This window comes from Protopterus annectens, chromosome 3.part0 (genome assembly GCF_019279795.1).
Source record: "Protopterus annectens isolate FY-2018-M chromosome 3.part0, PAN1.0, whole genome shotgun sequence".
NCBI classification, from domain to species: Eukaryota; Metazoa; Chordata; order Ceratodontiformes; family Protopteridae; genus Protopterus; species Protopterus annectens.
The window spans coordinates 386421895-386445957 of record NC_056731.1 but is presented as its reverse complement, the minus strand read 5'-3'; the positions used below and the strand labels follow the sequence as shown (position 1 = coordinate 386445957).

Sequence of the window (24063 nt, the reverse complement as noted above, 5' to 3'; positions counted from 1 at the left end):
AAAAATCCCTTTCTCCTTCTGAGGATGAGTAGGTATACCTGGAGGCATTTGGCTCTCGCCCCTCCACCTCTTGGGTGTCTCCGCTCTTTGACCCGCTCCTGGATGTTGTGAGTCGGAAGGTGTGGGACTCTCTTGAGTCAGTGGACCCCATTCCGAGGAGGCCAAATAAATTTATTACTGCCCCAGAGGATAGACAGTATTTAACAAAGGGAGTTCCAGTAGATGCCATGGTGGAGGCAGTGGCCACAAAGAAGGAGTTAGCCCAAACTTCTGCATCTGTTCATCCGCTGAATATGGAGTCTCGTACGATGGACAGATGCAGGAAGTGTATGTTCTCCTCAGCGGCCTTTACCTTATGGTTGCTGAATTACTTATCACATTTTACCTGACTCCAGAGGGATCTCCTGAAAGAGCTGGGAGATACCCTACAAGGTGCTACAGCCCAGGGTTTATCGGATAAGATAAATTCTCAGTTTGTGACCTCAACTTCTATCACAAACTCCTCCATGCACCTCATTTCCTATACAGCGGATGGAGTGAGCAGAGCAGCAGGTACAGGAATAGCTCTTAGTAGACATTCCTGGATGCGCCTTTGCGAGTTTGCTGAACCCTTTAGATCTTCCTTTATTGATGCCCCGTTTGATGGCTCATCCTTGTCCGGGACGAAAGTAAAAGAGACTCTCACCAAGAGCCAGCAAGATGGCAAGACTCTATCTGTCATTGGAGTGTGTTTTTCTGCCCCTACCAGTCCTTATCCTAAAGGTCAAAAGAGCAGAAAAATGTAGTTCTGGAAGTCCAAAGGAGCCTTGTCGGATGCTCATGCTGATCCTTCCCCCAGGGGCAGAGGGGGAAATAACAATGGAAGACACCATGCACGTGGCGGGGGGGGGGGTTCTGCCGAACCAGGGCGACCGAGATACATTCTCTGGCCGGCCCTTCCAGTGCTCCTGAAAGGAGGCTGGACTGTTCACCTCTGGAGGCAGTCAGGGGGAAGAATATCTCTGCACCCAGAAGCCTGGTTGAAATTGACTCAAGACAAATGGGTACAGTCCATTATATCCAGGGGATACAACATTTCTTTTCACTGCCTGCCTTGTCCGCAAAGTCCATCCCAGACATTCCACCTGGTCAAAGGGATCAAGCAACCCTAGAAATTCAAAGGTTGCTAGAAAAAAAAGAGTCAGTCAAAAAGTCCCTGCAGACCAGATTGGATCCAGAATTTACTCAAGGTTCTTTTTATTTCCAAAAAAGACAGGGCACTGGAGACTAATATTGGATCTCAGCAGACTAAAAAAGTTGGTAAAGAAGGAAAAGTTCCGGATGGTAACACTGCAGCCTGTGCTCCCTTTTCTGGGACAAGACAATTGGATGTGCTCTTTAAATCTTCAGAATGCGTACTACCACATAAAGATGGACAGGTGCTCCGGAAGTTTTCTATGCTTCTGGCTGGGAGCCAGTCATTACCATTTCAGAGCTCTGCCCTTTGGTCTCACTACAGCCCCCAGAGTGTTTACCAAATGCATGGCAGTAGTGACGGCCCATCTGAGACATCAAGGATTCCAGGTGTTTCCATATTTAGACGACTGGCTCCTGACTGCCTCCACCAAGCAACTACTAATCAGAGTCAGGGATTTCACCATCCAGCTCTGCTCAGATCTAGGCATTACTATAAATACAGAAAAATCTGCCTTGTTGCCATCAACGCGTAACCTTTATAGGTGCAGATTTAAACACAAATGATATGGTATTAAAATTGCCTCAAGAGAGAATACAAATGCTACGCAGTCAAGTATCTATCTTACTCAAAAAGAAAAAGGTACAAACAAATTCGTCCTCAAGGTTCTAGGCTCAATGGCAGCAGCGATAACACTAGTCCCACTGGCATGACTACACATGCGGATATTATAGTGGCTACTCTTCATTCAATGGTCCATACAGGAGTTACCCATGTCTCACAATATTCTCATTATGGATGCCTGCAAGAGAGACCTACTTTGGTGGCTTCAGTCCACTCAAGTAACAATGGGCAGACCATTCGTCCTTCCTCAACCTGTCACTACAGTAACCACGGATGCATCCCAGATAGGGGGGGGCATTATCTGGTACAGACTGTCCAAGGAGCAGACAATATGTCAGTGGTATGGTACATCAACAAACAGGAGGGAACCAGATCCTATCCCCTATGTTGAGAGACCCAGAGAGTTTGGCAATGGGCAATTTCTTCTCAGCGCTTTCTGACAGCAATGTACATCCTGGGTAAATCCAACATAATAGCAGACAGGCTAAGCAGAGCAATTCTTATGCCTCACAAGTGGTCACTAAGTCAGGAAGTTGCAAATCAAATTTTTCGCAAGTGGGGACAGCCTTCCTGCGACCTTTTTGCTATTCCAGTCAATGCCAAATGCAGCAACTACTTTGCCCTCATTACACCTCTGGGAGAGTCACCGAGGGATGCACTCATCCAAGATTGGCCCTCGGGACTTCATTATGCTTTTCCTCCATTTCCATTGATTCCAAAGGTTAATCAGAAAGCCAAGTCGCTGAGTCGCAGTTTAATTCTCATTGTTCCTTATTGGCCTTGTCAGATTTGGTTCCACTTCCTTTGGCCTCACCTTCAGGAGGACCCGTGGATCCTGGACCCAGTGCCGGATCTTCTAATGCATCAGTCAGGAGCACTCCATCCTGCTCTTCAGAGCCTCAAGCTGACAGCTTGGTTACTCCACTTCCAATCTAAGCCAGGCTTCCAGAATTAACCCTTGCAGTATGTCACATTCTGATTTCCTCACACAAAAAGGTGACTAGGAAACTTTATGCAAGCAAATGGAAGAGGTTCTCTTGTTGGGCTGACAAAAAACATATAGATCCCTTTACAGTCCCTCTACCTTCAATTTTGGAATTTCTAACAGAAGTCTTTAATCAAGGAGCAGTAGCAGCCACTATTTGAGTACAATTAGCCGCTATATCACGTTATCATGTGGGAGACCTCAGGGCCAATATAATGTCCCATAGATTATGCAAAGCTTTCGTCAGGGATACCTTTCTATTAAGACCACCCTTAAGAGAACCTCCTCCCCCATGGGATCTAAATTTAGTATTATCATCTCTGATCCTTCCACCCTTTGAACCAGCTTCCTCTTGTGCCCTAAAATTTTTATCTTGGAAAGCAGTCTTTCTAACAGCAATTACGTCAGCTAGGAGAGTGTCAGAATTGCAGGCTTTGTCTATCCCTCCTCCATATTTAATTTTCCACAAAGATAGAGTTTCCCTCAGAACAAATCCTTCCTTCTTACCAAAAGTTTGTTCTGAAGCAAATTTAAACCAATCTATAGAATTGCCTGTGTTTTTTCCTAACTATGACAACAAGGCAGAATATAAGCTTCACCAATTGGATGTGCGTAGACAGTTGCGTTTTTACTTGCACAGGACCAATGATATCAGAAAGTCAGAGCAGTTGTTTGTTTCCTATGCAGAAAACAAAAAAGGCTTGGCAGTCTCAAAAGTTACTTTGTACAAATGGCTTACTGAGACCATCACCTATGTCTGTAATTCTAGTAATAAAGAACCACCAGGGAAAGTAAAAGGACACTCACCTAGAGCAGTGTCTACCTCCATTGCCTTTCAATCCAGACTTCCATTGGATTCAGTTTGTGCTGCTGCAACATACGTTAATCCTCACACCTTTATCTCTCATTACAAAGTAGATGTGGCCTCCCAGAGCAAGGCATCCTTTGGTTCCACTATCCTGAAGAGTTTATTCTCTTGAGCCACCCAAGAAAAAGGTGCTGGGGACTCTGTCCCAACCATCAAGAATGAAGGCGAGATAGGACAACATAACATAAAGAAGTTATGTACTCAACATAAAGTTCCATGTTTTTGTCCAGTATCTCACTTTCATTCTTGCATCCCACCCATCCATCCCCCTCCTGGAGGATCTAGAGGACTTTACAGTTGGCAAATATGGTCTGATTCCCTTCTTGCCTCTTTACCTTTATAAGTAATATATTTCATAAAAATTTACTTTCTGTATGCTAGCATACTCTAGGGAGTACTCTCTCAAACGAGATCTGGGGAACAGCCACTAAGCACCATGGAATAGGTTGTAGCCTCGAGCCAGTTGAAGCTCTCGAGCTTTGGTATTAGGCCGAGTCGGAGCTGAGGTTCAACTCTGAACCCAACCAGCAAGAATGAAGGCGAGATACTGGACAACAAACATGGGACGTTATGATGAGTACATAACTTTTTTTTTCCTGTACAAATGACTTCAGATAACATTTGCTGCTTCATTACATTTGCCCCAGAATGGGAACACCAGAAAATTAACAAAACTGAACCCTATCTGTACCTTAGGTCCCATTTTGCATCTCCTGTTTACAGACCACTCAAGGTAAAGTTCACTCCAAAAATCACAGTTGTTTTTCTGTTGTGCCCCCTCCCCCATATGGGAATACTTAGCAGACCTTGAATGAGTCTCTTCCTTCTCCACATTCTAAAAACAAGTCAAAGAACGCCTGTTTAAAGAAGCCACTTATAAATGCTGTAGCAATAGTATCATCACATAAACGAGTCTATTTTTCTTTTTGTTTATGTTTCCTCTACCAACCATCATAAGTAACAAACCTCATTCCAATTCCTTGCTAAGTGCTTACTAAGTCCACCCAGCCCCCACTTTGTGTGCTGTCCCTTTTCTCCTTACTCCTAAATATTACTTCTACAATCTTCCCACATGTTATTTCACCTGCCATCCCATTTTAGACACAAGTTGTATATATTTTAATTAAATGGTGGATGTGTGTGTCTTATGTGGATAAGAAGCATATTAGGAGAAAATATTTTAGTTACAAATTTGCATAGTTTGCAGTATCACAGTACCTTTTGTTGTCATTGCGTAACATTTTACAAAAGTTGTCATAGTCACTCTTGCTTTCACTTATTTGCACACACTGGATTGAACCTGAAAATGGTCTATCTGGATCAGTGCCTCAGCCTGATTAACAGTGGAAAATAATTAAATATTGAAATAAATATAATCATCTTAGAAAATGTATCGCAACTAGATTTTATTTGTAATAGATTCATGGATGGGAGCTAAATTGGCACGCACCTTGCTGTAATCATAAAGAAAAATTAGCATTCTCTTTAATCAACCGATATGGACAGATAGTCATAAGTAGCCAAGGAAACAGTGGAAGATTGTTTTCTTTGGCTATAGAAACAGTGAAGCAACATTCATTGAACTCAACATCAGCTGAAAAATACATTGCACACCACTGTCAATAAGAAAAATAAGAAATATATTTTTGTAGCACTAAATATACTAAGTATGAGATTACAGACCCTTGGGGTGAAGAGAAGTTTTCTTATCCCCATTGCTGCAAAATCTAACTTTATTAAATAGCCTTGTTTTGATTAACCATGCGAAGTAATGGGACTAGTTTAATGACTCACATTTCATTGTGACACTTCTTGATAATCAGCAAGGATTCCATTTTGTTTGGAGTATTTACCTCTGCACCGTGCGAGAATCTAAGCTTTGTATGGATTATGTTACATGGCTTTGAAGATGAGGTCAGTTTCATCAGTAAATGGTGCCACTGGATTTTTCACTGAAACTGATATTTAGGATTAAAAATGTGTATTACTTCTCAGGCCATGAAGGTTATAAATAAAAAGGATAATATACCTTAGGATCTGTTTTTCACTTGTCAATAAAATTATTTATTTTAGGTTACCGTCTGGTGCAGGATGCCTCAGAACGAGATGTTCTCATTAGGCCAGGGCCTAACTCAGATGGACTTTTTTACTCACCTCCTGAATCTGTAATAGGTAAGTGCAACTATTTGCCTTTTATTCTATGACTTATGTATGAGTTACAGCAAATTTTCTGGAAAATGCTAACAAGATATAATACCAGAATCAACATATGGTTTTGAGCAGGAAAGATATATTGTGCCATGGACACAATTTTATATTTATTGAACAGAGCAGCCTAGCACATTTCCACATGAACTTCCTGCATACTTCCTTTACCCTGGATGTAGCTCTACCCACATGCAGATGTGCATGTGTGCTAGAACAGCTGGTACCACACAAGCTGCATGGTGCACATAATGTAATCTGACCATGGTTATATTATATTATATTATATTATATTATATTATATTATATTATATTATATTCGGTAATGAAAAGACATGTCTCACCAGTAACCATTACAAATGTATAACTATGTGTAGGGGCAAACAGGGGGAGGATGGGAAAGACAAGCTCAGAAGAAGGGAGAAAGCACAAATAAAATGAATGTGAGGATACAGGACACAAAGAAATGGCAGATGTGTAAAAAGCAACAGACAGAAATACGTGCAGTATCCAATAAGATAAGGATGCGGGGGTGCCTTAGGGAAAACATAATGATGGAAGAAGAAAATAAACAGGGTATGACAGATGGAAATAATAGAGGATGGACCCGAGTCTAGACTAACAAATAAGGTATCAGTAATAATGTTGAAATGTAGAAAGGTAGGATATGTGCAGCAGACAAGAACAGGAACAGGAAAGAGTGGGTGAAGAAAAAAGAACACCATTAATAGAGAATGACAACTAGAAGGGATAACAAAGGATGTACAAAAAAGAACCAAAGATATATAGGGGAAAGCAAAAACATGAAAACGGTGATAGAGAGCACAGAGCAAAAATGGAGATCCAGAACTTAAACCAAAACATCCTTCAAAATAGGTTGTGCTCAGAGATAATAGTGGCAGAGATAGTCAAAGATAATTGCTGCACAAGACGGGAAGGGGAATGGCAGTTAAAATGGTCATGGAAGGAAAGGAGCAACAAAGAAGCCACAGCAGTTAACTGACATAGGAATCTCCTGTGTCCATGGATGGGTAGAAGGAAAGCGGGTATGTCTGTCTTGGTGCAGGAAGGGAGGGGAGACATAAGAGAGGGCAGGCTGAATGGAGGACACAATAGGAGTAACATGGAACATGCAGGAATTTTATATCCCATGTAAAGAAGTAGAAGAGGAAAAAGTTGCGGCAGGATGGCATCTAAAATCTGCCTGCTTCAGAAAATCAAATTAAAGATAAGAGAAGGAATGCGTTTAGACAGACAGACAGTGTAAGAGGAAGATGAAGAGAACAGACAGTGATATTGTTCATGACAGTGCAAGAATGCAGGAGGAAGAGGAAGTCCAAAGCAAGGAAAGTAGTAGGAACATCTGGAAAGGAGGGGTATAAAGGGTAAGATGGAAATTAGGTAGTATTTACATCCCATGCAAAGGGAAGTGGGATTCTTTACTGAGTTCTTTAAAGAGTGAAAGAAGCTCTGAGGGTGAAGACCAATATGGAATTGACAGAGGGATAAAGAAAGACAAAAAGGGAGACCAGAGAATACAATTGTATGAGACAAAAAGGCTGTAGAAAGGGGATGAGAAGTCAAAACAGTACAGCATCAGCAGAACAGGCTTAACTGGTTTATGATTAAGGAGAAAAGCAGACTAACAGTAGAAACTGGCATTCTGAGTGGAGCAACATTAGGACACCCAGGGGTCAAAATAATCCTCAGAGTACTGTAGTACACTGTATGGCAAGGAAGGTAGAGGTGGTACTGATGGAGAACCATGTAAACAGGAAAAAGATTAAGGCAGACAGGTAGGCTCCCTATAGAATTTCATAGCTGAATACTAGGCTAACTGCCCTGAAGGGCCATTTATGCCTAGCCATTAACCCAAGATCAGAATCAAACCCTGTACCTTGTGTTTATGAGGCAAAGACCTTAACCACTATGCGAAACCCACCCCCATTAAATATATTTCTGAGACAGCCAGGAGTCAAACCTAGAATCTTCTGATCCATACATAGTCAGATGTGTTATCCATTGCACCACTGGCCATGTTGAGACTTGTAACAGTCAGCCCAAGAATGATAAAAGACTGCAAGCACAGCTGAATAGAGAATGTCAAACATTGCTTACAGTGTGTATAAAAAGATTACACACCCCTGTTAAAATGCCAGGTTTTTGTGATATAAAAAACGATACCACAATAAATAATTTTAAAACTTTTCCCACCTTTAATGCAACCTATAACTAGTACAGTTCAACTGAAAAACAAACAAATTTCTTAGGGAAAAATATAAAAAATAAAAAAGTACAATAAGCTGGTTGCATAAATGTGCACACCCTTAAAACTGATACTTTGTTGTGTGTGCGCACCCTTAAACTAATACTTTGTTGAAGCACCTTTTGATTTAATTACAGCATTCAGTCTTCTTGGGTAGGGGTCTATCAGCATGGCACATCTTGACTTGGCAATATTTGCCCACTCTTCCTTGCAAAAGCGCTCCAAATCTGTCAGATTGTGTGGGCTTCTCTTGTGCACAGCCCTCTTCAGGTCACCCCACAGATTTTCTACTGGATTTAGGTCTGGGCTCTGGCTGGGCCATTCCAAAATTTTAATTTTCTTCTGGTGAAGCCATTATTTTGTTTGATTTGGATGCATGATTGGGGGTCATTGTCATGTTGAAAGGTGAAATTCCTCTTCATCTTCAGCTTTCTAGCAGACACCCGAAGATTTTGGGCCAAAAGTAACTGGTATCTGGAAAAGTAACTGGTATTTGGAATTTCAAACTGTTACTAATATGCATATTAGTGCAGTATGGAGGGGGTTGCTGATGTAGGAAGCAGAGAGATATAAACTGACTCAAAGGGTGGATCAGAAAAATAGAACAGGAAATTAGAATGCTGCACAAGAGGATAGCGGATGAAAGGGAAAGAACAGAGCTGGAAGAGGAAGAAGCTATGTTGTTAAAACAAAGAAAGAAACAAAAAATGTACAACACAGAGATCACAAGGGAGAAAATTAATAAACAGATAAAAGGGAATACTTATGCAATCAAGATGGGTGAGCTGGAAAAGTTGTAGCATGGATACTAAAAGAGATGAAAAACAGCACAACACAGGAGTATAAGGAGTAGACAGGATAGATCACTGAAGAAGAAAAATATGTTGGGAAATCTGACAGTTCTGTAAGAGAGTATATCAGCCAGGAAACAGATGAGAATGCTGATATGGAAGGGAAGGCCACTCACAAAAAAAGTAAGCTGGAATCCAGACTAGCTCATATGAAGTGACAAGGGGGTTCATAGAGATACAGCTTTGAATTCTCTAAAGTGTTTGATGGAGACATAAAAGAAACCCAGGCTAGTATGTGTAGTGAAGCAGTGAAGCTGAAGGAAGTCAGAGAGACCATAGTTGTCCTAAAATGAAAATAAAACACAACAGAGTTATAAGTAATAGCATTCAAGCCAATTTCCCCAATTAATGCAGTAAAATACTGGCAAAATATTAGTAAGCAGGTTAAGAAAAATATTATTCAAAATGATTCAGAAAGGCCAGTCAGGCTTTATAAAGGGATGGGGGGATCTGTGGGTAGTTGGTGGAGAGTTCTCAGATTCATTGAGAAGCAAGAACATGATGGGTCTACAAATTCAGAGATTATATTATATGAAATAAAGAAAGCATTTGACTTACTAAAATGGGATTCATCAGTGACACCAAGAAGAAGAAATACACAAAACATTTAAAAGATAAGTTAAGGCAATGTATTGTAAACTACGGTATGGATACTGCAGCAAATTACAGCCAGAATAGAATTCCAACGGGAAACCAAGTAGGTGCATCTTACGTTACCCAAGGTTATCATTACAATAATGGAAGTGATGACAAAGGAGGTCAGAAGGACACTGCAAGAAGCTAAGAAAAGAAGAGGGAGAGAAAACTTGTATTCGCAGATGGTTGCATTCTCCAGGTAGAAGAAACGGGGAGCGTAGGAAACATAGTATGGGAGAAATTAGAGACAGTAAACAGGAAACAAGATTAGAATCAATATTAAAAATGGCTAAAGTAAAGACATAGAGAGAAAAAAAGGGAAGACCAGAAAATAAGACTAGAAATACATGCAAATCTAGGAGCCAAATACTTGGATTTAGAAGTCAAAGAGACAGCAGAGAAAATCAAAAACAGAATTATAAAAAGGTAGAAGCAAATTATCATGTCTGTTTAGGGACTCAAAAGCAAAGGCCTTTACTATTGCAGGATGAGTGTCTATCATTAGAGTGATCATCAGCCCCAAAAGTGGGATATGTAATGAGGCAGCTAACAATAATAAGATTGGATGGAATTTAAAAAGGATCCAGCAGATCTGTGAGAGGTTCATGAGGAGAGATAAAGTACTTCAAATTTTGAGACATATTCCAACATGTACAACATATACAGGTGACTTAAGGAAGTATATATGAGGTAAAGGAAGTCACATGAGGAAATAAAGCCAGGTAGAATAAAGTTCTTGGCAGCAGAAGTATGATGAGCATAAAGGGAGCACTGAGAAAATGGGTTTGATGGGGAGGCTGGAGGAAAATGAAGGATGAAAGATGAGGATGTGGAAAAGGCAAAAATTGGGGAGAAACAGACTGGGGAAAGCAAAGAGAATAATAACCAAAGCAGGTCTGACAACAAAAACAACAGACAAAGGGTGGGGATAGATACTGATAAGAGCTAGGAGCACGTTTGTTGAGGAAAAATATGGAGAGGAAGCTCAAAGCTCAAAAAGCTAGGGCACAACATCAAAGTCATGGAACAAATGGATTATTTATTTATTTACTGACATTTGATTACCAGAAAAGTCTGACTGGGTAGAAGCTCATTTTCAGCAAAGGCCCAGGGAGCAAAGCTCCAAATTATTACAAAACATTTTAAGAACAATACTTTTACAGTCTTCAAAAATAAAAAAGAATCTGCAGTTTTAATAGTTATAACAAATTAGATGTAATATCAAAATGGTTAAGTATCAGTACAAGGTATATGGCAATCATTTAATATCTAGAGAAATTTTAGACAGTTTGTAGAAAATTAAAGGCAAGTTATTCTAGTAGAAATAGGAATTGCAATATGAAGTGAGGGAAAACAAGCTTATGATACATTTATAGCGAAAGCCATGGAAGAGAATTAGATAGCAGTAAGGAGGTAAGTGATGAAGGGATAGTAAGGAGGTATAAAGGATGAAAATGTACTTGTTCACATTCAAGGATATAGTTTATTCTATTTTTTTGTAAGAACAGAGCCAGATATTAGCTAGGAAGTCTTTCAGAGTAATTTTGAAAGATGGAAGGGAGAGTATAGATCTGATGGATACAGGTAAGGAGTTCCAGGCCTTTAGCAACCTTGTATGAGTACAGACAATGCCCAGCAGATTTGATAGGTCTGTAGAAAGGCAGGAATTTTTCTCACTGGATCACAGTTTCCAACTGGGAACATAGTTGAGGAGAATGTTTTTTAGTGCTGGACAGGCGGATGGATGCTGGATAATTTTATAGGAGGTAAGAAGTTATGCAAATGTTAGTTGATGTAGAAGTTGTAACCAATTTAATCTTTTCAGTGCTATACAGTAGTGGATACTGAAAAGGGTATGTGTTGCAAATTTAGCAACTTTGTTATAGCATTGTTCAAGTTTAAATGTTTTGTGAAGCCAGGAGGTTATTAAGGATATGAGTGCCATAAAGAAGACTGGGGAGGAGATACGTAGTGGCAAGTGCAGTTTTAGTTGCATCTGTGAGAAAGTTTTTGACTTTGTAAAGCATCCCTAACTTTTGATAAGTTTTTGTTATACAGTTTTATATATGCAGGTTGAATTTAAGATTATCACCCACTATCACTCCTTATAGTTGGCTATGAGAAGTGTCTTCAGTGGTTGTATTATCAAGAGAGAGGACTTTGAATTTAGTTTTTTCATGAGAGAGGGGTTTGGAGAAAACATAGTAGTAGTTTGGTCTTTTTTTGGGTTGAGCATGAATTGTAACTTATGAAGCTATGTTTTAGTGGCTGTTAAAGCTTTCTGGGTAATTTTTTTGAGGTGTACCATGTTGTTAGATGCAAAAATGAGAGTGGAATCATCTGTGTGTTAGGGTAGCCTGTTGTGTGGAAGTATAGAGGGTGCCAAGTTTAGAGCCGTGTGGTACACCAGTGGTGACTGGGAGGTAATGAGACAGTGTGGAGTGCCATTTTACTGACTGATACCTACTGGACAGGTAGCTTTTGAACCACAGAAGGGTAGGCTGAGAGAGACATAGTGATGACATTTGAAGTAGAAGTTTGCTATGACAAACTGTATAGAAGGTATTAGGCAAGTGTAGAAATAAGGAAGAGACTAGTTTGCCATTATCTCTAGCTTTATTGATAGTATCTACATAGGTTATAAGGGCAGTGCTAATACTATGGGAAGGACAGAAATCATGTTGCGTAGGAACAGGAGTTCTTTCTGGAGGAGATAGTTTGGCAATTGATTTTGAATACATTTGGTGAAAGAAGATGCAATTGCTATAGGTATAAAGTTATTAATGTCTGTTGAATTTCCTCCTTTGTGCAGATGAATAATGTGTGACTTTTTCCAGAGAGAAGGAACATGTGATTCCTGAACTGACTTATTTATAAGGATTGAGACAGGATAGGCAATGCTGGCTGCTATTTTAGCTACTCACTTCGAAGGTCATCAGCAGAAGAAGAGCATGGTTTAAGTTTGTTTAAGAGTAGCCAGGTTTGAAGATGAAAGTGGATGTGGTGATATGTGGCTGTTGGGCAGGGTTGGGATTAGATGTTGAGGAATCCTTGGTTAGAGATGCTATACTATCTATAAAATAAGGATTAGATAAAGGAAAAATGTATAACAGAATGGAAAGAATATTAGAAGGAGGAATGGACTAATATAAATATCTGAGGAAAGGAGAAAGAGAAGAGAAAATCTAGGAAGAGCTGAAGAGAATGAGATGTCTCATCATTTGCACTTACCTTCAAATCATTTCCTTCATACAAATTCATCTGGCATGGTCATTGTTTCACTCACACACTGAATTTTGTTTCTAATTTCAGATGTAAACATCTGTTTGGGTGGTATACTGCAGTAGCTGGATATGTGTGATGTTCTTACCCAGAAGCTTGCTGATTAACTGCTGTCTCCATGGTGTTCACTTCACTGTAGCAAATTGTATGGCTTTTCATTTGTTGGACATACATCTCTCAGCATGCCTTTTTCTTGTAGCTATAATGACATCACCCCTCTGTGAGTTTATCTGTGCGTGTCAAAAAAACTGCATGAATTTTGACCATTTAAAAGGAGGGCCTTTGTCAGATTTTATACTGGTTGGCATTCTAGGCATTTCAAAGGTCTTGTCCAAGATTAGTATTTTGGTATTTGTTAATGTAGGTGAAAGTCTTGAATACTCCATTTGTTAGTACTAGCAGGCAGTATCTGTTGTAGATTGACCCATAAAAGTACAGTAACATTCACTCAGGCAACTTTCGATAATCCAGACATACCAAGAGATGTGTTGTTGCTTTGGTTTATGTTCATTTGGCATAACTAATAATGTTTTCTAATTTTCTCTATCATGTCATCAATATTTGACAATGAAAGTTCCTTAAATATTGTTTTTCTTCTTACTATAACAAAGTTTATATCTAGAGTAGTTTCTAGTCACATTTTCTGTAGTACTTTTGGAAATATAAGGCTTGTACCCTTTAATAATTTGTTAGACAAGAGAGTCATCTTTGTTTTCTTGTGCTGCTTGCAATGTAAATTATTTCATATATGACAACTGTGTTCAGATTACTATCTCAGTCTGTCTTGTTTAGCTTCAAGACACGTTGTACTCTATGGTCAGCTGTTGTCGTCACATTGCCCTCTCTTCCACTGTCATGCCTTTTGCTCTTCTGTGACAAATGGATGCCTTGATATACTGTCAGTGATGTTTGACTTTCTTTTGTTGTATTTGACTTTAAACTGACTGTGCTGTACTTCCGTGACCATCTTTTTATTCTGAGTGGACAGTTGCATTTAGGGTCATTAATGATTACATCTGGTGCATTATGATTACTGCCTAACATATACATTCCTTGCCAAACAAGTACATATAATATTTCACAGGCCCACATCATTCCTAAGGATCTTTGTTTGCTTAGGATTATCCCTTCTCTTCTCCTGGCAGTAATCTTCTAGTGTAGGCTATATACCTTTTCTTTGCTACCCAGCATTTGACACAGTACAGTTCTCAGTCTTACTGAGCTGTTATCTGCATTTAGCACAGTCTCATATTGTGTGTCAGAGTATGAGATCATTATTATCCTAGTCTGATGGCACAGAGGGATGAAGCCCTGACTGCATTGTAGATGACTTATGATTAGCAGTGTGTGCATTGCAAGAGTTTGGTTAGGAAGATGGCAGTGACCATCTGATTCCTGCTCACCCATCCTGGTGGGGGGGGGGGGGGGTCTGGCTTACAACTTGGATAACACTTAGCAGGAACACCAAGTGTTGCATCCACAGGTATGAATCTGATGAGCACATAGAGCTTGTAGTATGTACTATCACCAAAATAGCTGCTGTGGTGATCATTCAATGGAGAAGGGTTAGATGTTCCTCTGCTACCTGTGCATGGCCTGCTTCTTACTACCACATCTCAGCATAGGGAGAATGAGTGGGATGATGAGGGTCTCCAGGCAAGAATGAGGCGGCTATGTATATCTCTCATCTAGCCTGGAGGTACCTGTCTCTCACCCCCAACAGAATGAATGGGCCTGTAGGGTAAGGAAGAGGAGAGAACAGCAGGCCCTATGGAGACTCGGGGTTTGGATAGGGGATGAAGTATGACATTAAAGTCTCTACGGTTAACTATAGTTTAAAATGTTCTAGTGCTTTTTAGTGTGTCTCACTCTTATTCAGACAGTATAGTCTTTTCACAAATGCATATAGTAGAATTTGTTGGTACAAAAGTCTCTAATAAATCTTTGACTGTAATTTGTCATACTGACCACACCCTTTACTGTCTTAGAATTTGTCACTGCGACATGTCACATGTGTCTTTCATGTTATTTGGGTCTTATGATATTACGTTGCTTGAAAATAGGAAATTAAATATTTTAGTCTTACTTTTGCCATATTTAGACTTCTATTTGTATACATTTCTCTGTCAGCTTATGAAGTAGCTTTCTCATCATATCATATGTTTATGCTCTTCCATCTATATGTTATTATTGTAATTTTTTGTGTTTTTTATTATCCGTGTGATGTGTGATGTGTTATTTTGCATTTTATAGCTTATAAGAATTACACACCATACCTTTTTTTTTTTTTTTTTTTTTGTAAATCAGGAGTCATAAGTGTAAAAAAAGTTGTAATGCTACTACTGTTTGTCGAAAACCAAGACTGATGGAATGCTGACTTCAAATCATATTTTGCTAAACACCTTTACTCCAGCATATTCATTGATTGTCATCTTTCGCCAGAAACAGATGCTTCTCTCTCTGCTTTTTCAGAGTTTTATTGCAGTGCAAGATATTTTTTTCATCAGTTACTCGTTATTTCCTCAACACTGACTTATGATATTTTTTTCATCAGTTGCTCGTTATTTCCTCAACACTGACTTACAATATTGTTTTCATCAGTTACTCGTTATTTCCTCAACACTGACTTACGATATTTTCTTCATCAGTTACTCGTTATTTCCTCAACACTGACTCATCAGTTACTCGTTATTTCCTCAACACTGACTTACGATATTTTCTTCATCAGTTACTCGTTATTTCCTCAACACTGACTTTTGCCATTTTCATGGCAGGATCATTATAATGATTAGAAATGCACTGACGGTCTGACTTTACAGTATTGAGTTTGTACTGTCTTGCGTGGATTCATAATGTTTCTGTAGTCCGTGCTGGCTTTCGTGTTTTGAGAATTGCAAAATTACCCATAAAGAGGTGCTTTGTGGGTGGCAGGATTTTTTAAATGTTTAGTAAGGGTATTAAGTTAGTTAGCCTGGGACTTGGATATGCAGCCACAGTATTTTCTGCCTAAGATGGCTGAAGTTATTTCTGTGGGTCAGATTATCTTTGATCCCAGTCTGTTCTTCCTATTTGTCTGTGTCAGGTTTTCTGTGATCGGCAGTCTGTTCTGGTTGTGATGGGTGGAGTTATTTCTATGTTTGTGGATGACTTTGATGGAACAAGGAAACAGAGAATCTGTTTATTCAACAATGTTTGAAGACGATTTTGCATGCTAAACACAAGCCAACTTTTTCACTTTGAAAAGAGTCTTCAAGAACGTATTATATCACATAATGCCATTTGACAAGGCAGTCCTGAAACTGAAAACATTTGTTATGAACAGTAATAAATTTAATTTAACTACAGTTTACTCTCATTATTGAAGGGTATCCATTTTAGCCTTTACTCACATAAGCAGTACTTCTCAGAAACTGGTAAATATATGAAGAAAGACAAGTTATGATGAAAGAATGCCCTGGCCTAAAAAAGCAAGTTCACTTCAAATGTTATATTTTTCCTGTTGCCAGAGTGTGTATTTTCTGGAATATGTAGTATTTTCTTGGCGGGCGGGGGGGGGGGGGGGTTGAAAAACCAGGATCCTTGTTAATTTTTTGTATTCTTCCAGTTAACATGCAAAGTTCCTTTTGTGGCATTCACACGATTTTTAGGTCTATCATCCTTAACTAAGTGAGTCACAAGTTAATATTAGACAGTATTACAAAGTGCCATTCTAGTGGGCATCAAGCAAACAATGAAAGAGTTAATTAGCATTAACGTTTTCATTGTTTGGTTGTTGCTCACTAGAATGGCTGCAGTCTTCAGTTACAGAAATACATTCAACTTTATAAGCAATAAAAGAGATATTATGCATATTTTATACTTTGTATAATAATCTGGATTCTCTTTCACATCACAAGTATGGGTGTACTTATACCTGACAGTGTATTTTAACTGTGCTGACAGCTTCACCAAAGTATCCATGGTGGTGCAGCGGTAGCATTGTTGCCTCACAGCAAGAGGTTCTCCCGTTCCATTCCCGGCTAGAGTGCAGGGAGTGCCTTCTGTGTGGAGTCTGCATGTCCTCCCCACGGTTCGGTGGGAGTTTGAAAGACATGCGTAAATGGGTGTGCCTTCGTTGAAGGTTGAACATTGAGCTAGCACCTTGGCGTTCGTCAAAATCTACTGCCAATCATTAGCAGACCGGAGTTCTGCTGTGGTGACCCCTAACCGGGAAAAGCCGAAAGACAACAACAACTAAATATACTTGCACATAAGGGAGAGCAGCACACCAAAGAAAGTCACAGGATAGATGCCATTTTGAAATGCAAACATTTGTTTGCACAGATTACGGCCATATTCTGAATGATGAATCACAGTTTTATTAACAGTAAGATGACAAAAGGCTGTGTTGCGTATCACTTGTACTGAAAAAGTTAACTGTCGTATCATAATTAACTGTCAAGACTGGGTTCTAATTTATAACCCCAGAGCATTTTTAGAATGGATGACCAATGAAATGCATTATATCAGTGAGAATTATACATAATTCAGAGGCTCATTCATTAATTTGTTTAGTAATTCCCCCTTGTTCTGTTAAGGATTATATGGCGCTAGGGACTATTTCATGAAACAATGCATATAACACATGGAACTTATCCTAAACACAACACTAGTTCACCATGGTACATTATTTCTTAATTCGACGATCAATCTTTCTTTATAAATTAACTGTACAGTGTGTAATAGAATACATGTACAATTTATTTCTGAAATTGGTGGTTTCAGCTTCCACACAACTGTTTTGCAAATAACATTCTAAGAAAAATCAAGGCCGTTTTGTTGTGGGCTCTCAGGTGTAGGCAGAGGTTAGCATTCACTTGAAATGAATGTTATGTCTATGGAAATAAGCCTGAGACCATGTAGCTTAGAACTGTTTTTCAACTGTCTAGCCACAATGAATTGTGCCATTTTATGGGAACTATAACTGTGGGTTTGTTAATATTATCTTGTGGTTAAGGCTGACTTTAACTGTAAGGAAAGGCAACATGCCAGCTAAAAACAACTCTAATACATGAATAAAACATGTCTGTTTTTTTAACTGTATTTTCCCAAGTTACCCTTGTTCAAGTTCTTCACAAAGTAAGGGGAACATAAAGTTGTGTAGAAATACTCCTAAAAGCTGTATTATTTAAAAAAGAAACAGAATATGCTTAAGAAGACAGAAAATGTAATGAACTACACAGTCAGGAAGTTAGGCTACTTTAATCATTCTGTTGAACATGTATTTTTTGGAATGCATAGTCATTATCCTGTAGAAAATAAATCACTTTACGTGTTTATATTGTTTCTCAGCTAGTGCGTCTGCTGTGTATAAGATACTTGGCACATGCAGATTTATTAATATAGTTGCTTGTTGCTTAAACTAATACTAGAGGTGAACAATAGCCAGCAGTTATGTCTGCGTGTGATCAAACAGCTTCTTTCTCTTTTCTTTAGTGCAGACATCATTCATCTGTTGCTTGCCTAACTCTTCCCCTTGCTATTACATTAACAACTACTTGACAACCATTTGCTATGGGAATTTCATCCACAAATCTCAGTTTTAAGAGGCTCTCCCTGTATGTCTACAAATCATTCTTAAAACATGTGGTAAGAAAAACTAGCCCACTGCTTTAAATTATCTTCATTTCAACTATGAGGTCTCATTTCATGATGTTCGACCAATCAGGAATTCAGTGGGTGATTTTTTTAAATGTGTTTTTTTTGGGGGGGGGGGAATACAAGACCCCCTCTCACCAGTCATAGTATAACACCACAGTCACAAAGCTCCAAAGAAAGTAGAAAGGACAAATGCTAAAATAAAAGGAATTACTCTGAGCACAGTCTTACAAACTGCACTGGCAGTGACTTTAGAAAACAGCAATCTCCCTGATCAACATCAGATAGATGAACCAAGATGTAAGGAACTTCATCCACTTTACATCTGAGGGAATGTAGGGAAGCCTTTGACTTTTTCAGCTTACCATTTCCTGTTAGCAGGTGCACACTGCTCATAGTATTTATCTTTAAATCTGGAGTGAATTTTATTTAAAGAGAATGACATGCACTTTCTACTAGACATTTGTTGAATAAATACACATTTGTTTGTGCTGTTTTTATATTTCAGACTCTGATGAGGAAACAGAAGAAAAACATGATGAAGAAAAACCTTTAAAATAAATGGTAAGAAACATGCTAACGACTCTTGGCTTGAGTAAACATTCTATATAAAAGTGCTGAGGAAAGAAGATATCTCAGTTCATATCCACAGTGCCTCATATATACTAAAAATATATATTTTAACTTTCTTGTTTGGGGTTCAATAACAAATTTTCTACCAGATTCTACATATGAAGTGTGAAGATTGTTTAAATAAATGCCAGCATCAGTCAGATAGATTCTGTCATAATAGTAAAGGCCTTGCTCTTTGCATATTATTTCCTCTTGCTTCTTAATTTTTTTCTGCTTTAGCTGTCTTAGAGTGACAAGTGGTTTTCAGCCACATGAGATTGAGAATTTGTAAACATTTGATAACATTTGTAAAACTCTTATATACCTATTTTGTTTGCTTTTACAGCTGCAAAGTTTTAATATACCACAAGTGGTGAAAAAAAAAGATTTTTTAGATGGCAGTACCTTTGAGAAGGCCAACCAAAGGAAACATCCAAGCATGCAGGGAGACACGGTGCACAGACAAAACTATTTCATTTCAAACAGAAAAAATGTCCAGCACCAAACATATGAGGAAAAATAATTTATTCAGTTATCACAACAATGTGTAATAACCATAATAGCATACCGGTTTCAGCAAAAATACTAAAGCCTTCTTCAGTGCATTGGTAACATGCAGTTAAAAATACACACACACATATATATATATATATATATATATATATGCGATAAAGGCACATCCTACTACGTGCTGATTGGTACATTCTAAATTGATTAGAAACATTAAATGGATTAATTAAGACCAGGCTTAAACAATGCCCCTAGTCTAACAATCGAACTTAGTTCTTTATTGTTGAGTATGGAATGCCATCCAGATTTATAGCCTCTGTGTCTCTGAATTCTATCTATTATTACAAAATTAAATTTAGCAGTGGCATGGGTGAGTGTATGCTTATATAAGGCATTAGTTGTTATTTTGTTCCTAATATCACTTAAATGTTCGCTAATTCTATGTTTAATAGGATGTGAAGTTTGACCCACGTAAGATGTGGAACAAAAACATGTAGCCAAATACACCACCCAGTCACTGCTACAATTACCAAAACATCTAATCTCAAAAATGTGTGAACTGTTTTTACTAGTAAATTCCTTGGTTTTACAAATGTGGGGGCAAAAACTGCAGTGACCACATGGGTAGGAACCCAATACTTTCTCACCAAATGAAGTGGTTTGTATAGTCTGCAAGGGTGTAGTATGTTTATAATGGGTCAGAAAGGAGTTTATAGTCCGACCACATCTGTATGAAAAAAGGCATTTCGGTGGTAAAACCTGCGCCAATTTGTCATGTGCTAATAATATGTCCCAGTGGTTTTGGATAATATCCCGAAAGATACCTGTATTATTGCCAAATGAGGTGACCAACCGAATGTTGTTAGTATCAGATACCTGGTGTGATGAAGTTTTATATGTAAGCAATTTGTCCCTATCCTGTTCTGTGGCCCAAGATCTAGCTGTTTGGATATGATGGTTGTTATAACCCCTGTCCAGAAAACGCTGAGTTAAATCCTGTTGGTGCTGATTATAGGCCCAATCAGAAGAACAAATATGTTTCATCCTTGAAAACTGAAATTTAGGAATGTTGCGGATGATGTTTGTGTGTGTGTGTGTGTGTGTGGGGGGGGGGGGTGATGACTAGAGGCATGCAGTAAACTGTTAAATTGTGGAAATTTCCAAAAAATCTGAATATGTAATGTATGATCAGCTTGATGTGAAATCTGTACGTCCAAAAAGGTAATTTCATTAATATTGTAGTTCAATATAAAATGTATGCCCCATTTGTTCTCATTCAAATATGAGGAAAAATTCTTCAGCATAGCTAGCATCCCCCCTCCACACCATCCAGCAATCATTAAGGTAACATCACCAAATATCCATATTCTCAATGTATAGATTGTGATTGGTATCGTAAATTAATTGTTCCTCTATGTAGCCCATAAATAAATCTGCATAAATGGGGGCAAATGGGGCCCCCATAGCTGTACCCATCAGCTGTCAATAGCAATTTTCATGGAAATAGAATACATTTTTTGTAAGGACATGCTCCACTAGGCATACAATGAAGGTATTGAAACCCAGTTTGTATAGGGCAACTTTATCTAACCAAAATTGGACCGCTTCCACCCCAGCCCAATGTGGGATATTGATATATAGCGATGTGACATCCACTGTGCATAACATCCAACTAGGTTCCAATTGTGTATCCTTAATAATATTCAAGAATTCCGTGGTGTCTTTAATTCTGGACCTGATAAATGGAAGAAGGGGTTTTAAATATTGAGTAAGAAAAGCTGATAAAGTTTCAGTCAGGGAACCATGGCCCGAAACAATGGGTCTACCTGGTGGGTTGATCGGATCCTTATGAATTTTGGGAAGTAAATACAAATACTGAGATTTAGGATCATCCACCATTAGTTCCCTTCTAGTTCTAGAATCAATAATACCTTCTTCCACTGCCAGATCCAGAAATATGTTTATATCATTCTTGTATTTGGATGTTGGATCCAAAGGCATAAGCATATAAAACTTTTTATTGCTCAGCTAGGTGTGTGCCTCAGCTACATACTTATGCCAATCAATCACTACGACGGCTCCCCCTTTGTCAGCTGGTAAAATGACAAGTTCTTTATTATTGCTGAGTTCCTGAAGTGCCAATATTTTTTATTTGGTTAGATTACAAGAATTAACCTTTGGAGATTGCATATTAAAATGCAGATCTTTAAGAATGCATTCCCTAAAAATGGAAACATGTCTATCCATAGGTGGTACAAACTTGGATTCTTTAAACCTAAACTGAGTAGATCTTTGAGATTGCCCAACATCAGAAAAAAATATTTTGAGATTAAGATTCCTACAAAAAGAGTCTAAATCATTCACAAAATGATGTTCAGCAACAGAAAAGGACGGGACAAAATTCAAACCTTTATTAAGTATTTTTATTTGACTGTCAGTTGTATTGAGGAGATATTATGTACATTCTCAACTTTACCTATGTCATGATCCTGTGTAACAGTTGTTGAATGTTTGTGACTGTTTAAATGTTTCCTGCCCCCTCGGTGGGTTCTATGCCTAAAGGGCCAGTACTTGGCCTTCTTTTCACAGCTGGAGACACCTCCAGAGAGGGTAAATCATGATCCGTCCCAGAGGATGAATCATCACCTGAAGTAGATACTGTATTGGATGTCCTATTTCTAAGTATGGACCTTGGTCTTTTCTTTTTATTGCTATATGTGTTCGTGACCGCTTGAAATCTAACATTTTTACTTTGGCTAAATGGTCTACCTTTGGCGTAATCCTCAATGTCCCTTTGGAACTTGTGTGTTTTACGTTTGACTAATTGTGACTCCAAATTCGATAGCTCCTTAGCTAAGTTTTGCAATTGGGTGTTAAAAAAACTTTGATCTTCATATAGTTTAACTTCCTCACAAATTTTAGTAACCTCAACTATATTAGAATCTAGGATTCTTTCATAATATGTGATCAATGTATCAACAAATAGCAGATGATTTATGGATGCTTTGTGTTGGGCAGTTGCCCAATCCTGAGATAATTGGTCATCCAACTGACCTACCAAGGGCAGAGTGAAAACCCGTAGTCCCCTAGGTGTTATACCTTTCTTCTTGTATGCTTTGAACAGTTTCAAATGCCACAAGTTAGTTCTTAACATTTTCATACCCTTAGTCATTGTATGGAATTTACTACTGCATATAGATTCAGGAGAGTCCTGATGCAACTTATCATTAACATCCCCTTCTAGTTGAATCCCAAATATGGTCACATTATCCCTATCAGCCGAAAGACCTTGTAATAATGTGTTCAAATCCATCTTTGTATTGTAAACAGTAATACTAATACAAAGTATTGATAACAACCTCCAGATATAAGTAAACTTAGTATCCAATATCTACTATAAGTAGAACTGTATATAGAAAGTGAAACTAAATGTAAAAGGTAAAACTGTATATAAAAAGTCAAACATATATAGAGCTGAAACACTTTCTGTACCTGTTAAGAAACTATTAATCTAGGACAAGAATGAGACATACAGTATTGATAGGATACTGCCAGGCACTGTACTCATAAACTATTCAAAACAAACTATCAAGAATTATGAACACCTTAATGTGTTGTAAAACCAATAATAGTCCTCGAGTACACCACCCAAATATCCAATTTGTGATGAACAGATCGACATTCGTCTCAATCAGCTCAAATATGGACTAACAGCTTGAAGGAAATTAGATAGCTGAATAACCCTTGAGTAGTATGTAAAAGAACTAACATATGGCTAACACCGAAAAATCACCAATATATCTATATAATCCGGTCGACCTACGTCTGTACCAGTTATAAGACAATAGCCATATAGTAAATCAATGTAAATAATAAAATCAGTATTTTCCACAAAAAATGTATCCACATTTGCTTATTATGGACACTATTATAATGGTGAATATTACATGTGATGTCTCAGGACATATGAATAGCCCACCTGACCAATAATGAATATCAGTGCTAAGCAGCCACTTAAAGAACTATATACTCACATATGTACCTTGACTGTTCAAATCATATAATGGTACAAAAAATGTTGAAGCCCGAAATCAGTCAGCCTAGTACTGAAGTAAGATCCAACTTGTTCATTGTCTATCAACTTGGGTTATATTATAATCATACCCCAGATAAATAGGTAATTCACCTAATGTAAAACAATGTGTTTAACATCCAGATATGTGCATATCTATCATACATCAATAAATGTCATGATGTGCCAATATATAAACTGCAACTTCTAATAATAATATACACAAGGTTATCAATCGTCAGATTATAATAATGGCTCCAAAAGGAAATTTAGCTAATTATAATAATAGGAGCCCAAAACTGGAATACACACAGAAGGATTGATGGAGAACATTCAAAAAT

The 24063-nt window shown here is 38.2% G+C and overlaps 1 protein-coding gene across 5 annotated transcripts in view; it reads left to right on the top strand.

Annotated features, from left to right (window-relative positions):
* Nucleotides 1–24063, top strand: part of STARD3NL (STARD3 N-terminal like) — a 695992-nt gene that overhangs the window by 669257 nt on the left and 2672 nt on the right. For all 5 annotated transcript variants that reach the window (XM_044064833.1, XM_044064834.1, XM_044064837.1 and 2 more), the window contains 2 exons: nucleotides 5725–5823; nucleotides 19037–19092. In XM_044064833.1, coding sequence (XP_043920768.1) covers nucleotides 5725–5823; nucleotides 19037–19089 — 152 coding nt within the window. In that variant the 3' untranslated portion in view covers nucleotides 19090–19092. The remainder of the gene's footprint in view (nucleotides 1–5724; nucleotides 5824–19036; nucleotides 19093–24063) is intronic.